General features: G+C 45.2%; 1 protein-coding gene across 1 annotated transcript in view; it reads left to right on the top strand.

Annotated features, from left to right (window-relative positions):
* LOC129685697 (protein phosphatase 1H-like) overlaps positions 1–12982 on the top strand; it is a gene marked incomplete at its 3' end in the record, with an annotated part of 31617 nt that extends 18635 nt beyond the window's left edge. The window contains exon 6 of the mRNA XM_055619205.1: positions 12831–12982. Coding sequence (XP_055475180.1) covers positions 12831–12982 — 152 coding nt within the window. The remainder of the gene's footprint in view (positions 1–12830) is intronic.
* Between the last annotated feature and the right edge of the window lie 546 nt (positions 12983–13528).

Here is a 13528-nt window from a genome sequence, read left to right as displayed (position 1 = left end):
AAACCATGTGTATCAAATTTATGTTTTTTAAAAAAATGCACAGGGGTTTAAGAATTAGAGAAGGGTTGCTTTCTAGCCAAACACATTTTCAGTTTTGCTGAGCACAAGGCCCTGGAAAAATCCTGAGTTTGCCAAACCTGAAGAGCAGGGGCCAGGTTTCCGGAGCCTCTCTCAGACCTTCTGGCCAAGACCTGAATTCCACAGGAGGCCCCGCCGAAGGGGCAGGGGTCTGCTAGCAGCAGGCTGCAGGGGTGTGTGGGAGACTTTCACTCTCTGGTCAACAGCACCCCGCTTTCTTTGTGTGACTGAGGGCCTGCAGCCCCTCCCCCAGCCATCACCAGCCAGGTGTGCCTCATGCCTAATTAGGAAGCTCAAGGCTCAGCATCCTGAAAAGTGCAGAGCTGAGGGATGTGCTAACACTAGTGCGGGGGGGGGGGGGGGGGCCTCTGCATTGTCCTCTTTCCTAACGGTTTCCCCACTTCCAGCTCTGCACACAGCATCCTGTTACTCAGACAGCTTGGCACAGGCCTGAGGGCTCGGCTTCCAGATGTTCCCTGCTCTCCTCCCCTTTGGGCCTGTGACAGGCCCTCTGTGGAGCTAGGATTCCTAATTTCACTCGTCTTTTCCGGCCTTCACTCCAAGACTGTGCCCCAGTTTGGGCTCCTGGAAGAACAAGGCCTTTTTCTGTCTGGGGGCTGTTCTGCAGAGCCAACTCCCTCCCCCGACTCCACAGTCAGTCCTGTCTGCTAGCCCAGCCAGACAGAACCACAACGAGGCTAATTTCCTCTCTGCTTCGGTTCTCCTTTGGTTTTCAGGAGTCCCTCGGCTGTTTCTTATAACGCCAACTCATTTAGCTCATTCTTGGGATTTTTTTTTTAATCTAGATAACTTTTTTTTTCCTCATCCGAAACACTCCTTTCATAAAGGCCCAAGAAGTCTGCATCTAAGATCCACCCCACGTACACCAGGACTGCAGCCATTTTTCCTTCATCCCGAGGCTTGGCATGGCCTGGACTGATGGATTATGGGATGGAGCAAATAAGAGCATCAGTGAAATTGCTGGAACGAGTCCTGGTGTGTGGTTAATGATGATCAGTAATTTTTCCTACTAGCCTCTGGAAGGCCAGTTCACACTTAAGCACTTCCTGTGGCCACGTACATATTGAAAGGGAGCATGTTTGGGAGTCCTGGTATTTCCCGTGCAAACATAAAGGATATTTATGGCCTTCTATTTACATTTTAACATCTGTAGTTTTCTGATTCTTGGTGATTTTTTGTGTTCCAGGCTATAGTTCCCATTTGGGGAAAGAGCATGTTTTTCTACTCTGTGCTTCTGCAGTCTCCTTTATAAGAAACCAGGAGAAGGGCAGGTGATCATTCAAGATAAGAACATTTGTATGTCCCTGAATATCTGCAAGTCTTCTTAAAAGGGTCCATCTTTGGCTGATAAGAGGGGGAAAATATCTATTTAAAACAAAAAGCACTCTGGCCATAGAAGTGCACATCTTTAATTCCAGTACTCAGAAAGCAAAGGCAAGGGATTATCTGCGAGTTGGAGGCTAGCCTGGTCTAAGTAGCAAATTCCAGGGCAGCTAGAGCTACATAAGAGAGAGAGACAGGGTCTCAAGAAAACAGAAAAACATGGAGGGAATAATATGCCCCCCAGAAGTTAGACTTTGGGGCCATTTACAGAGGAGGCTAGCTGAAGAATAATTAGCATAAGCCCTGTCACTTGCTTCATAAGGGATAGAAGCTCTGATAAGGAAGGGAAAATGATGCAGCAAAGAGGAAGTATGACAATTAGAAGGAAGCAAGAGTGCAGATGGATGTGAAATGAGATTTGCCTTAGAGTCACTGTCTGCAGGGTTAGGTAAAGGACTGTTAGTACTGGACCTGAAGCAGGAAGGGGAGCTCCTGCACATGGGAGGAGCTGCACACATGGCAGGAACTGTGACCATGAGGAGGTGAATTGAGGTGATAATATGAAAACTGAAGGAGTCATGTCTGAGAATTTTTTCATGTAAAGTAACAAAGGCTCACCTGAGGCTAGACTTAATTTACAGAGTGAAACAGAAAGATGATTTCTATTTCATATTTTTAGGCACAGGGCTGGGACTGTGGGTTAATGGTGAAAAGGATGGCCCTGTCTTTGCATGGCTTCAAGGGCTGGTGTGTCCGTGTCCTCCAATACACACACATATATACACATATTTTGCTTTCCAGCCTGAAAGAAAAGAATTATTAGGGTCTGAAGAAAAAAATAATCTTATTTCTTTTCCTTTTGAGTTTTCTGAACCAATTTTAAAATAGACATGAAAGTGTGTAGAGTCAAAATAACTTCCTATTCATTTAGATTTAATAGGTTGGGAACCATGGCACCAGCCCTGAATTCTAGAATTCTGTTATCCCCATCAAGGGAGAGCTTTCTTATTGTTTACCTGATGAAGGCAGAAACAGAAATAATGAGTCCATGTCCCGGAGCCTCCTGGCAAGGTCAAACAGTTCTTGAGTGGAGAGTGAGGATTGAAAGAAAATTTAAAAAAAAAAACACACTACACATGGGATCTGTTCGAGAGGGCTGCCAGTAGAAACTGTCACACCGGTTTATTCCATAATCCCAATGAAGGAATTCATGGAGACATCAAACTTGTTTACCTCAACCACCTGTCTGTGTGAGCCTCACAAAAGGAAATGAACTTGGCAAAACCTGCTTATCCCTGACTCTAGGTAAATGCCAGGGTGAAAACATGATTTTGCTGAGAGCTCAATAACAAAGCAGCCTGACAAACAAGCTGCTCTCCACATCCACGTGTAGACGGAGACCAAAGAGAAAATTCCAGATAATTCAGTGTCCCATCTTAACCATACAGAGCAGTGGGTCTCAATCTGTGGGTCACGATCCCTCTGCCAAATTTCCCAGAATATTTACTTCATAAAGTAAACAGTAACAGTAGCAAAATTACAGTTATGAAGTACCAACAAAAATAAGTTTATGGTTGGGGGTCACCACAACATGAGGAACTGTATTAAAGGTCTCAACCTTAAGGAAAGTTGAGAGCCACTGGTATAGGGAGTTGGGCCTAGACTTTTTTGCCTTTTGTTGACTGTAGAGATCACTTTCAATACTATTCACTCTCATGGTTCTATGGTTGTTAATGTTTATGATTCTGTGGTCCACAGAATGGGTGTAGCTGAGTGGTTTCCACACCCCAGCCCCAACCCTTCCCCATCAGCATCCCTCATATGCTCCCAGTCAAATGTCTGGCATCTGAAGGCAGAGCTAGGCTAGGCCCGAAGTCTAAGATAGTCGCTCAGCAGGCTGGCAGTGTGGGCTCTCAGGTGAGAGTTTAGCTTAGGCAGCAACATGTGGTATATCCAAATTGTCTCAGAGCCTCAGAGCAGGGCATCTGGGTGTCTAGAGAAACTGTCCCAAGAACAAGTTGTTGGGGTCCTAGGCAGCATCTCAAAGCTTCAGAAGCTCTGAAGTTGTAGACCCATGCCACTTCAGCATTTGATGGTAGGGGAAATCTCTGAGATCAGTGCACATGGAGGGGCACTTGTGTTGTGGACATGATTTTAGACTCTTAAGGGCTTCTCTACTATGGTGAGTTCCCCAAAAAATCAAGACAGAGACCTCTTGGATTTATGAAAGCTTTAAAGCACAGCAACTGGGCAGATATCAACCCTGAAAGCTATTTTGCTATTTCCCATCCACACACCCCCTGTTATTTGCCTTAATCATTCCTGTCTGGGCTGCTTCTGTTCTATTAGGCCAGCAATCATGACCACGTGTTCATGGCCCAAAATAGACTATAGTGATATCCTTCTCTCCAGCTTCCTTTCCCCCTGTTACATCTTCTGCTTCCTCCCTCCCCTCCTGCCGACCTCATGGTCTCTCTCAGAGCCCCACACACAAGAACCTAAGCTCTACCTACCTCTCTTCTGCCCAGTCACAGGCTTCAGCAAGTTTATTAACCAATCAGCTTTAAATAAGGTAGAGCAAAGTCCACATAACAAAAATAGGTGTATATGAGAATGTGCTCATCTGGACAGCAACCAGATCTTGGGGGCCAGTAAGTAGCATTAGAATATATAGCATAGACCAACCCCCAACGCACTTGGAGGCTGTCAGTTGATTTACAGTGAAAGTGTTCTGCCAAGAGAGAAGGACTCCTGGCTGCCATCTTGGAGTCTTATCATGATTTTCCTGTAAAGTACCTTCCCTGCTGTGAACCCTTGATAGTTAAGGGCAAACTAATACAACCTGACGAGTTAGCTGTGCAGTGAATTACGAAAGGACTGCTAATAAAAGCAGATTTACAAAGAAGCAAATGACTTCTGCTCAGAGCAGGCCCTGTGAGTTCTGCCTCTTACTAGAAAATGTAGCCTGTTCTGGATAGAAAGTAAAAAGCAGGTTTGCAGTCCAGACAGTGTACAAGCTTCCAGGAGTCAGTCAATCAATCTTTCTTTCTTTCTTTCTTTCTTTCTTTCTTTCTTTCTTTCTTTCCCTTTCTTTCTTTCTTTCTTTCTTTCTTCTTTCTTTTCCCTTTCTTCCTTCCTCCCCCCCATCTCTCTTTCCCAGGGTTTCTCTGTGTAGCCCTGGCTATCCTGGTACTTGATTTGTAGACCAGGCTGGCCTTGAACTCAGAGCTCCATCTGCCATTGCTTTCTGAGGGCCGAGATTGAAGTCATGCACCACCATACCTGGCTCAAAGCACTTGTCAAAATTATTCTATACTTTATTATTAAATGGCAACATTTTCCCCCTAAAATAAGATAGTACCCTCTGACCTACATGTGCACATCAAGGCACACATGTGCCTGCACTCATATAGCATATACATACATCAACACATCATACACACAGAGAAGCTTTTGATACTGCAGGGCACATGGTATCTTCAGCATTTTCCAGAGTTGATCAGTATTTGATCTTAGAATCTTGAGAGCACATCACATAAATATGTAATTAAAAAAAAAATGGCAGAAATAGGTATAGGGCAACTTCTGAAATTGTTAGAAATTCTGCCTTCATCCCAAACTGAACTTTATATAATAGTTTTTATGAAATCAGTAATTCAAACATCAGTTCTTTTTTGTTTGTTTGGTTGGTTGGTTTTTTTTGTTTTGTTTTGTTTTTTGTTTTTTGTTTTGTTTTTTTTTTTTTTTTTTTGAGCCACGGTTTCTTTGTGTAGCTCCGGCTGTCCTGGAACTCACTTTGTAGACCAGGCTGGCCTCAAACTCAGAGATTCAACTGCCTCTGCCTCCTGAGTGCTGGGATTAAAGGCATGTCCACCACTGTCCAGCTCAAACATCACTTCTTATAGTCAAATTCTATATTATGATACAGTACAAAGATACATTAGTTTGACATTTACATGCTGAGGAACGCTGGCACAAAAACGTTGAAAGTTCTGTTTTCTATACTGTTCTATAAGAGCAGAAAACTTTGTAGCAGGCTGTAGACTGTAATCTGAGCTGTGGAGTTTCGGCATATTGGCTGGCATGTACAGTGTGGTGGTGTTCATAGTGCTAAGAGCATGTGTTGTATGTTCAGAACCAAGGCTGCAGTGCAGTCACAGGATACAGCCAATGTAACTTAATACGGGTCATATTTTGGATTAAATTGAGATTTTGTGCATTCATGAACCTTTGGTTGTTCCCGGATTTTTCACAACTTCCTCATTTAGTTATAGGGTCATGACCTATAGTTGAAGAAGTGTTGCATTAAATCTTGGATGAACTAGGAATTTCCATCTTTTATATCTTTTTTTTTCATCTTCTTCATTTTGAGGACTCACACTCTATACCCATGATAACCTAGAATTCACTGTGTAGACTAGGCTGACCCCAAACTTCTAGCCATCCTCCGGCCTCAGCATCCTAATACTAGGATTACAGACATGAGCCGCCACACCTGGCTCTTTGTGGAGAATTCTTAGAAGCACCATTCTACAGCATTTCTGACTGTGCTTTAGGAACTTGCTTTTATAACCCCAGCGTGGGCTTGGTGTGTTAACATCACCACACTCTAGTCCTAGAGAGTGGGAATGATTCCTTTATGTCAAGCCAGGCAACAACAGAGTGAGTTTTCCATTTTCCCACAAGTCTGCTAAGACCTGGGTGTTTTGTTGTGCAATTTTCCTCCCCGATCCACCTGCACAGTGAACTGTGTATTTTGCCTCTTGCTCACTTAAGGCTTCTGAAAACCTACCTTTTGTGAAGAGTCTATGCTATAGTGGCCCGCTGGGTTCTTCTTGTTCCAGTAAGTAGAAGTAGCCATAGGAACCAAAACTTATAATCATTTCACTGCTTACACATCAGTTATCATATTAAGCCGAGAGGACACCGTTAACTTTCAAGCTGGAACACAGGGCAGTTGTGTCCTATAGCCTCAGGCAGAGGCAGGTGGATCTCTGTGAGTTTGAAGCCAGCCTGGTTTACAGGACGGCTGGAAAATATGCACACACAAAGAAACTACTGCGTGCAAGCCAGTTGCTCTTAACTTATAAACCTTGTATCCTGAACTGACAACTCCTCCTATCTAAGCAGCATACTCACAGGCTGTGGCATTTCCCCAGGTCCTTATTCCCAGCAAGGGCATGTTAATGATGAAGAGCTTTTCCTCAAATGATGGCTGGTGTAGATTCTGTCCAACTTGTTGTCTAACTTACTGAACAAGGCTTTCACTTAATGATGAACCTGCTGTTGGATGCTCAGAAGAAAGAGGTGAAGCATAGCTGTGTCTGAGCCCATACATGGAGCTTCTCCCTGTACCCCAGCTGGTTATGAGCTGTGGAGAAAATGGAAGTCCTGTGTTCTTGGCATTGGCTTCATCTTCAGGCTGGGTGTAACTCTACCAAATATTTTAGGTGATTTTAAAGCATTGGGAGCTGTTAAGTCTTATCTGCTCTCTAAAAGTCAAATCCTTATTTTGTTTGTGGACTTTAGAAGAAGAAACTAAAAGCTTCAAGAATATCTGTGGTATATTTCAAGTCTAGAACTATCCTTAGCCAAAAACAAAACAAACAAACAAACAAAAACAAACCTAGCTTCTTTTGGGTAGTCCTTATCCTCTGCAACCACACAGCAGAAATCCTGTTCTGCAACCAAACCAAATTAGGAAAAGCTCTCTAGCACACCCACCCTCTCCCACCTCCAGCTCTGGCCCTGCTCTTTTTCTGTAAGTGAAAGACTGTCAGTGTCCAGCTTCTCCTCCTGATCCCGCTAATTCTGAGGACTCAGTACACCTCTAATCAGCATTCCTACCGCTTCTCAGAATTGTAAAAGAGCAAAGTGATTTTGCTGAGGCAGAAGTGTGTCTGAAACCCAGTTCCCCTGCCATCAGCTGCGGTGTTAGCCTCATAACATGAAGGGTCTCTATAGAGCAGCAGTTTTCAACCTATGGGTCGCAAATCTTTGGGGTTAGAATGACCCTTTCACAGGGGTCACCTAAGAGCATCAGAAACAGATTCATAACAGCACTAAGATATAGTCATGAAGTAGCAGCAAAGATAATTTTATGGTTGGGAGTCATTGCAACCTGAGGCACTGTTTTAAAGGGTCACAGCCTTAGGAAGGTTAAGAACCACTGGTCTAGAGAATTTGGATGCAGTCCTGAGAGACAGGACACAATGTTCGCCTTAAGACAATCTGTTTGATTCATATGACCACAAGGAAAGGGGCTGGTACAGACACCGTCTGAGTTTGGGGTTGACTAGAAGAATAAGACTTTGTGTGTCTTTGTCTCCCACTATGCTTTGGGGGTCTTTATCTTGTGAACTGCCTCTGGCTCTCCTGCCAGTCCTGATCACTGTTCTGTAACTGAGTATTCAAGAGAAGAAAAAGGCTTGACCAGTTTGCTGAGATGATAAAAACTTAAACATTGTGAAGATTGCTGAGGTGTGGCAGCTCACATCTCAGATCCCAGCTCAGGCTGTAAAGGTATCCGAGAGAAGCAATGGAAAATTGATGGATTCACCTCTTAAATTAGCTCAGGATACCTGAGTCAGTTTATAGTACTGTGATCTCTTAGCGTGCCACCAAAATATCAGCAACAGGACAAAGAAGGGAGCACACACCACACAGATGCTGAACCAGCAGCCTACTGCTGGGCCCTACATGGAGGTACTGCATTGAAGAGTCACACACCCTTGTGTCACCTGTGTGGCTGTCGCTGATGGCAACTAAGGGCATGTCCAAATGCTGGAAAGCTAGAGCCCGTGGAGCTGTCAACTCTTGGTTCATGCAGGGCATATTATCCAAGGCTCTGTCCTCCCGCTCACTCCCCTTACCCTGTGCTGAGTGAGTTTCTTGAGTATGAGAGAGGGAAAGACTGCTTAAAGAGCCTGTTGCATTTTGGTGACTATTTGGGCATGTCAGAGTTAGCAAGCTACGCCTGTTGGATCACACTGTCTTGTGAATGGGTCTGTAGTTTAGTTATTTGGGGGTGTAGCACCATAGCAAGTGCTCACTATGTAGGTCTTCAAGGGAGAGGAGCCTGTCAGCTCTGTCTTGCAACAGCCTGTGCCCAGTAGTAGCCAGGAGATAACTGGAATGATCCCTCTGCTGTTTAGATAACAGGTGGCTTTTGGCGTGGCTGGTTTGATAGGGAATCATTTCCTGTGATGACAGTGTTTTGATCTGTGACCTGGCTGGTGAGAGGGTTGCAGTGCAGTGTGTAGTCTTCTCTCCCAGTGCTTGGCAGTGGCACTGGGCCAAAGCACCTGGCCAGCCACAGTCGCAGGAGAACTGCTCGGCTGGGATGTGTGCAGTAAGTTTATGGGCACTAAACGCATCTTCAGCCTACCATATCTTCAAGTTAATAGTGGCCGGTCGGGACCTGACACCTTAGTAAGTCAGGGGAGATCTGTGCACTGCTCTGACTTAATGCAAGCCTCCCAAAGCTTAGTGGCCCCTCTCGCCCTTCTTGATCGATTATGACAAGGAGGGGCAGCTCTTAGGAGCATTCACATGTTTTCCTTCTCCCACAAGGTACTCTGATGTGCACCTCCCAGTTCACCCCTCGGGGTGGGGCCACATTCCTCCAGATGTCTCAGTTCTGTGGAGCCTCAGAGTCCACTAGCTTCATGTGAGGCTCCCAGGAGCATTGAAAGCTACTTCAGGAAGTGAGCAGAGGGACCTTAGAAAGAAGACAGTCTCTGCCTGAAGGAGGCCGACAACAGCTTCAGGGAGGGAAGGTGAGGTCCACAGCGAGCACTGTAGTCTGCTGAAGCCCTGCTTGCTGGCGAGCATGAGTGCTGAGCGGGATGGCTTGCACGCCAATCCAGTCTTTCTGAAAGCATTTTCACAGAGTGTTCTACATCATAGGTTAATGTACTAGACGCAAGCTATAAGTGGAAAGTTGGCAAAGTCCTTTGGAAATTGGCTGAAGGGCAGGAAACAAAGGATAGCTGTAAAAACCTAAAAAGCTGTTAATTGAGGAATGCCTCAGGGAATGGGGTTGCTACTGGCTTTGTGTTATTTACATAAAAATTATGTGGAAAATGCTATTGAAACGGATTTTCATGCTGGCTAGTGAAACTGCATTAGTAAGCTGTGAGTAGAAATGCACATAGAATTGGTGAAGATTCCAATTATTGATGAAATCAAAGAACAGCATTTTTCAGCCATTTGGTATGAACCCACAGGGTTCCATTGGCTGGATTTTTACTACTGGGTAGACTAATTTCAGATCAAAGGAATCAACTTGCCACTTTTTGGACCAAGAAAGACCATTTTGAAGCCTTTTGGGCACTGTTCACAGGGCACATCCTGAGGTGGGTATTGTCTTCAGTCCTGAAAATACCCGTTTTAGGGAGGGCAAAGGCAGGTGGAAATGCCTCCTAACTACAGATGTGAGACTGAGCCACCTGGCATTCTTCACCTCCCCCGTAACTTATAGTTCCTGTTCAGTGGGACTCAGGTGATTACAGTAGCAGCGTATTGTAGATCAGCCCCAGTGGGAAGCTCTCCAGCTCTCATTTAACACACCGTGGGATTAACATGGTGAGGGAGGACTTGGAGATAGGAGCCCGGGAGTAACGTGCACATTCCTTCCCACAGTCTTAGGAAAGTAGCTGTGTATGGCATCACAGAGTCTAGAGACCCTTTGATTTCCAGGCTGTAGGACTCTTATAGCCCACCTACTCAAAGAGCAGTGTGGTCCAAGTATTTGCACCACTGACATCACCTGGAGAACTACAGGCTCTCATGCCCTTCTCTAGGACTTAAGACGTATTTGTGACTGCCCACCCTCCCTGGCTGACTGATTCACACACCAACGTTAGAGGAAACAGTGCTCCAACACACCCAGCAACCACAGCCAATAAAGCAAAAGGGGGTTGGTTGCTTCCCATCAAGGGAAAATAAGACATGGATAGTTTGAAAAGGGATATCTGAAAATTCAAGTTCTACCTTTCTAGGCTTCACTGACCTCACCTCCACTGGCTGGGAAGGCTTAGTGCCTTCAGAATGTCAGCTCAGCCCTATGTGAGCATACCTTTTGAGGAAAAAAAAAAGTATCTAAAAGCTGGTAGAGTATGCCCTTGAGTGTTCTTCCCTGGAAATGGCTCATGTGCTGGGTTATTAGCTAATTGTTACTATCTTCTCCACAGGTCATCAAGGCCTGGCACCTGTGGCTGCTTTTCATTTGCACTCATTTTCCAAGGTTAAGCATTCTTTTAGTTTCAGCTACCCCACCAGGCTGGCTGCTAACCCATAAACCCAGTCTCTTAAAGGATGTCCCTGGCCTACACAAACCGGTTGTTCCAGAACAAAGCCTGGATTTGAGCTGTCTGGTAGACCTCTGAGAATCCCATTGTCTGTGCCTGAGATGGCCAGATGCCACCAGGAACACCTGAGCAGCAGCATAAGCTATATTCTCTTTTCCTCTTCCCACCCCTACCCCAGTGCTTTCTCCAGGCATGCAGGGGAGCAGAACTGAGGAGGGGAAGTCAATGAGTCATTAAATTGATGTTTGTCCTCAGTCCTACCCTAAGGAGACTTGGTTCTTAAAAATCTTTCTAGTTTTCCAAGGATGACCCTGTCCTTTCTAAGGAATTCATTAGAAAGTGTTGAAATATCATCGTCATTCAAGACATTAGATGAGAGACAGTGTAAAACTTGTCTGATAGCACGCTTCAGAAATGTAACTTTGCCAAGGGTGGCATACTCCTTTAATCCCAACACTCAGAAGACATATGCAGGTGGGTTTCTGTGAGTTCAAGGCTGCCTGGTCTACAGAGTGAGTTCCAGGACAGCCCAGAGCTACACAGAGAAACCCTGGCTCAAAAAAAACAAAAACACACACACAAAAAAAACAAACAAAAAGGAAGGAAGGAAGGAAGGTAGGAAGGAAGGGAGGGAGGGAGGGAGGGAGGGAGGGAGGGAGGGAAGGAGGGAGGGAGGGAGGAAAGGGAAGGAAGGAAGGAAGGAAGGAAGGAAGGAAGGAAGGAAGGAAGGAAGGAAGGAAGGAAGGAGAGAGAGAAAGGAAGGAAGGAAAGAAGGAAAGAGAGAAAGAAAGGAAAGAGAAAGAGAGAGAGAGAGAGAGAAAGAAAGAAAGAAAGAAAGAAAGAAAGAAAGAAAGAAAGAAAGAAAGAAAGGAAAGAAAGAACTTTGTGAGGCTGGAAAGTCATGCAACTGGGAAACTGGGAGAGCTAGTCTGGAGCAAGATTAAGGTTGAGACATACCCAAACCCCCAAAATCTTATCCTAAGACTGACAGGAGTAGGACTCTTCTGTCCTTGCTCTGGGGCTGAATGTCCTGGTGCATGTAGCCTATACAACACCCCCACACACAACTTTGCTACCCTTGAAGTAGTCACCTGATAGCCAGGTTTAAGGTTAAACCACCCCCTTCCTCATAAGGACATGTCCAGCCAGCACCTGAAATTCCTCCTGCAAATGAAGCATTCCTGCCCTGGCCAATGATGTACACTCACCCCGAATACCTCTGCCCACTCTCCAAGGTTTATATAGCCCTGTTCTTCCCCCAATAAAGAAAGCTGTTTCACTGAAAACCATCTCAGACAAGGCTGTTTGTCCTGCACTCACTGCCAGCTGAGATCCCACCTAACCTACCAGCAGGGCTAAGCTTCATTCCTTCCATCCTGGTGTGCAACAATGCCAGGTTACCCCGAGGCCAGAAGCATGCCCGGGTGGCATAGCTTGAGTTTTTATCCTCTGTAACTTGCCCAGATAGGGTTTTGTCAAATATCAAAGCCTCATCCTTACCTGGAGCAAGGGGTGGGTGTCCTGGCCTGTTGGGCCTTTGAGGATATAGGCAAGAAGGATTTCAAATGAGTTCAAACTGAGTATGTCTCCTTGGTCCTTGACAAATATGTATGGAGCCATTTCTTAAAACCCCATATGGACTGAGTGTTCCTTAAAATGGAGGAATCTATTTTTTTCACTTTATATTTATAATACTTGGGAAAGGACAGGCCTTTAATATACACAGAAGAGGAAGGGCAGGCCAGCCCTGTGTTCATCCCGGCTCGCACAGTGCTCGTGTGTAAGTCATCATCACTTCAGCTGTATCCCAAACATTACATTTTCAACTCAGATCTTTCTTGTTGATCATTGAGCCCTTTCCGGCCTCATTCACAGCTGTGAGGCCTAAGCGTCTGTAAGAAGGTCTCAGAGAGAGGTTACTCACTCCATGAAGCTTGCTATGGAATCAAGTACCTTAGAGTGCACCCATGAAAACTACTAGGCAAGGCAGGAAAAAGCAAGGAATCAGAAGCCGCGGGGTTAGAGAGAAGATACAGCTTGTCCCCATCTCCACCGCTGCCCCTGTTTCTCACATTGCAGTATCCCTGCTCTTTTCAGGTAAGAGTCTACGACCTCTCCAAATATGAGCATGGAGCAGATGACGTGCTGATCTTGGCTACTGATGGACTCTGGGATGTTTTGTCAAATGAAGAAGTAGCAGAAGCAATCACTCAGTTTCTTCCCAACTGTGACCCAGATGACCCTCACAGGTTGGTGCCTTTATAAGCGCTGTGTGGTCTCACTTGGATGCATGGCTTACAGCAGAGGCTGTAGGGATAGCTCAGCAAGCAAACTACAAAAGGGAGTACATTGCTTATTAGAGGTATTTTTGTGACTACAGAAAAATCCTCCTTAACTTTATCCAAGATACAGATGCTAAGAAAAAAGTCTACCAACAGGAGCTAAGGATGTTGCTCAGTTATCATGAACAAGGCCCTGGGTGCAATTGCTAGCACCTCCTCAGCGGGGCCTGGTGGTACATGCCTATAATCTTAGCACTTGGGATGTGGCAGCAAGAGGGTCAGAAGTTCAAGGTCATCTTAGCTAAGGAGTTTGAAGCCAGCCTGGGCTATGTGAAACTCTTTTTAAAAAAAAAAAAAAAGATTTCTTTTTTTACTTTTTTTTTTTTTCTGATTAAGATTTGGGATTCCCACAGGTCCCACTGTGTAATGCTCTCTGGCCTAGATCTCACTCTATAGACCAAAGGTGGAAGGGGCCTCTGCCTCTGCCTCTGCCTCTGCCTCTGCCTCTGCCTC

Source organism: Psammomys obesus, unplaced genomic scaffold (assembly GCF_907164565.1).
Source record: "Psammomys obesus unplaced genomic scaffold, mPsaObe1.curated_primary_1811, whole genome shotgun sequence".
Lineage (NCBI taxonomy): Eukaryota > Metazoa > Chordata > Mammalia > Rodentia > Muridae > Psammomys > Psammomys obesus.
The sequence above is the reverse complement of the archived record's forward strand: the minus strand, read 5'-3'. Positions and strand labels throughout refer to the sequence as shown.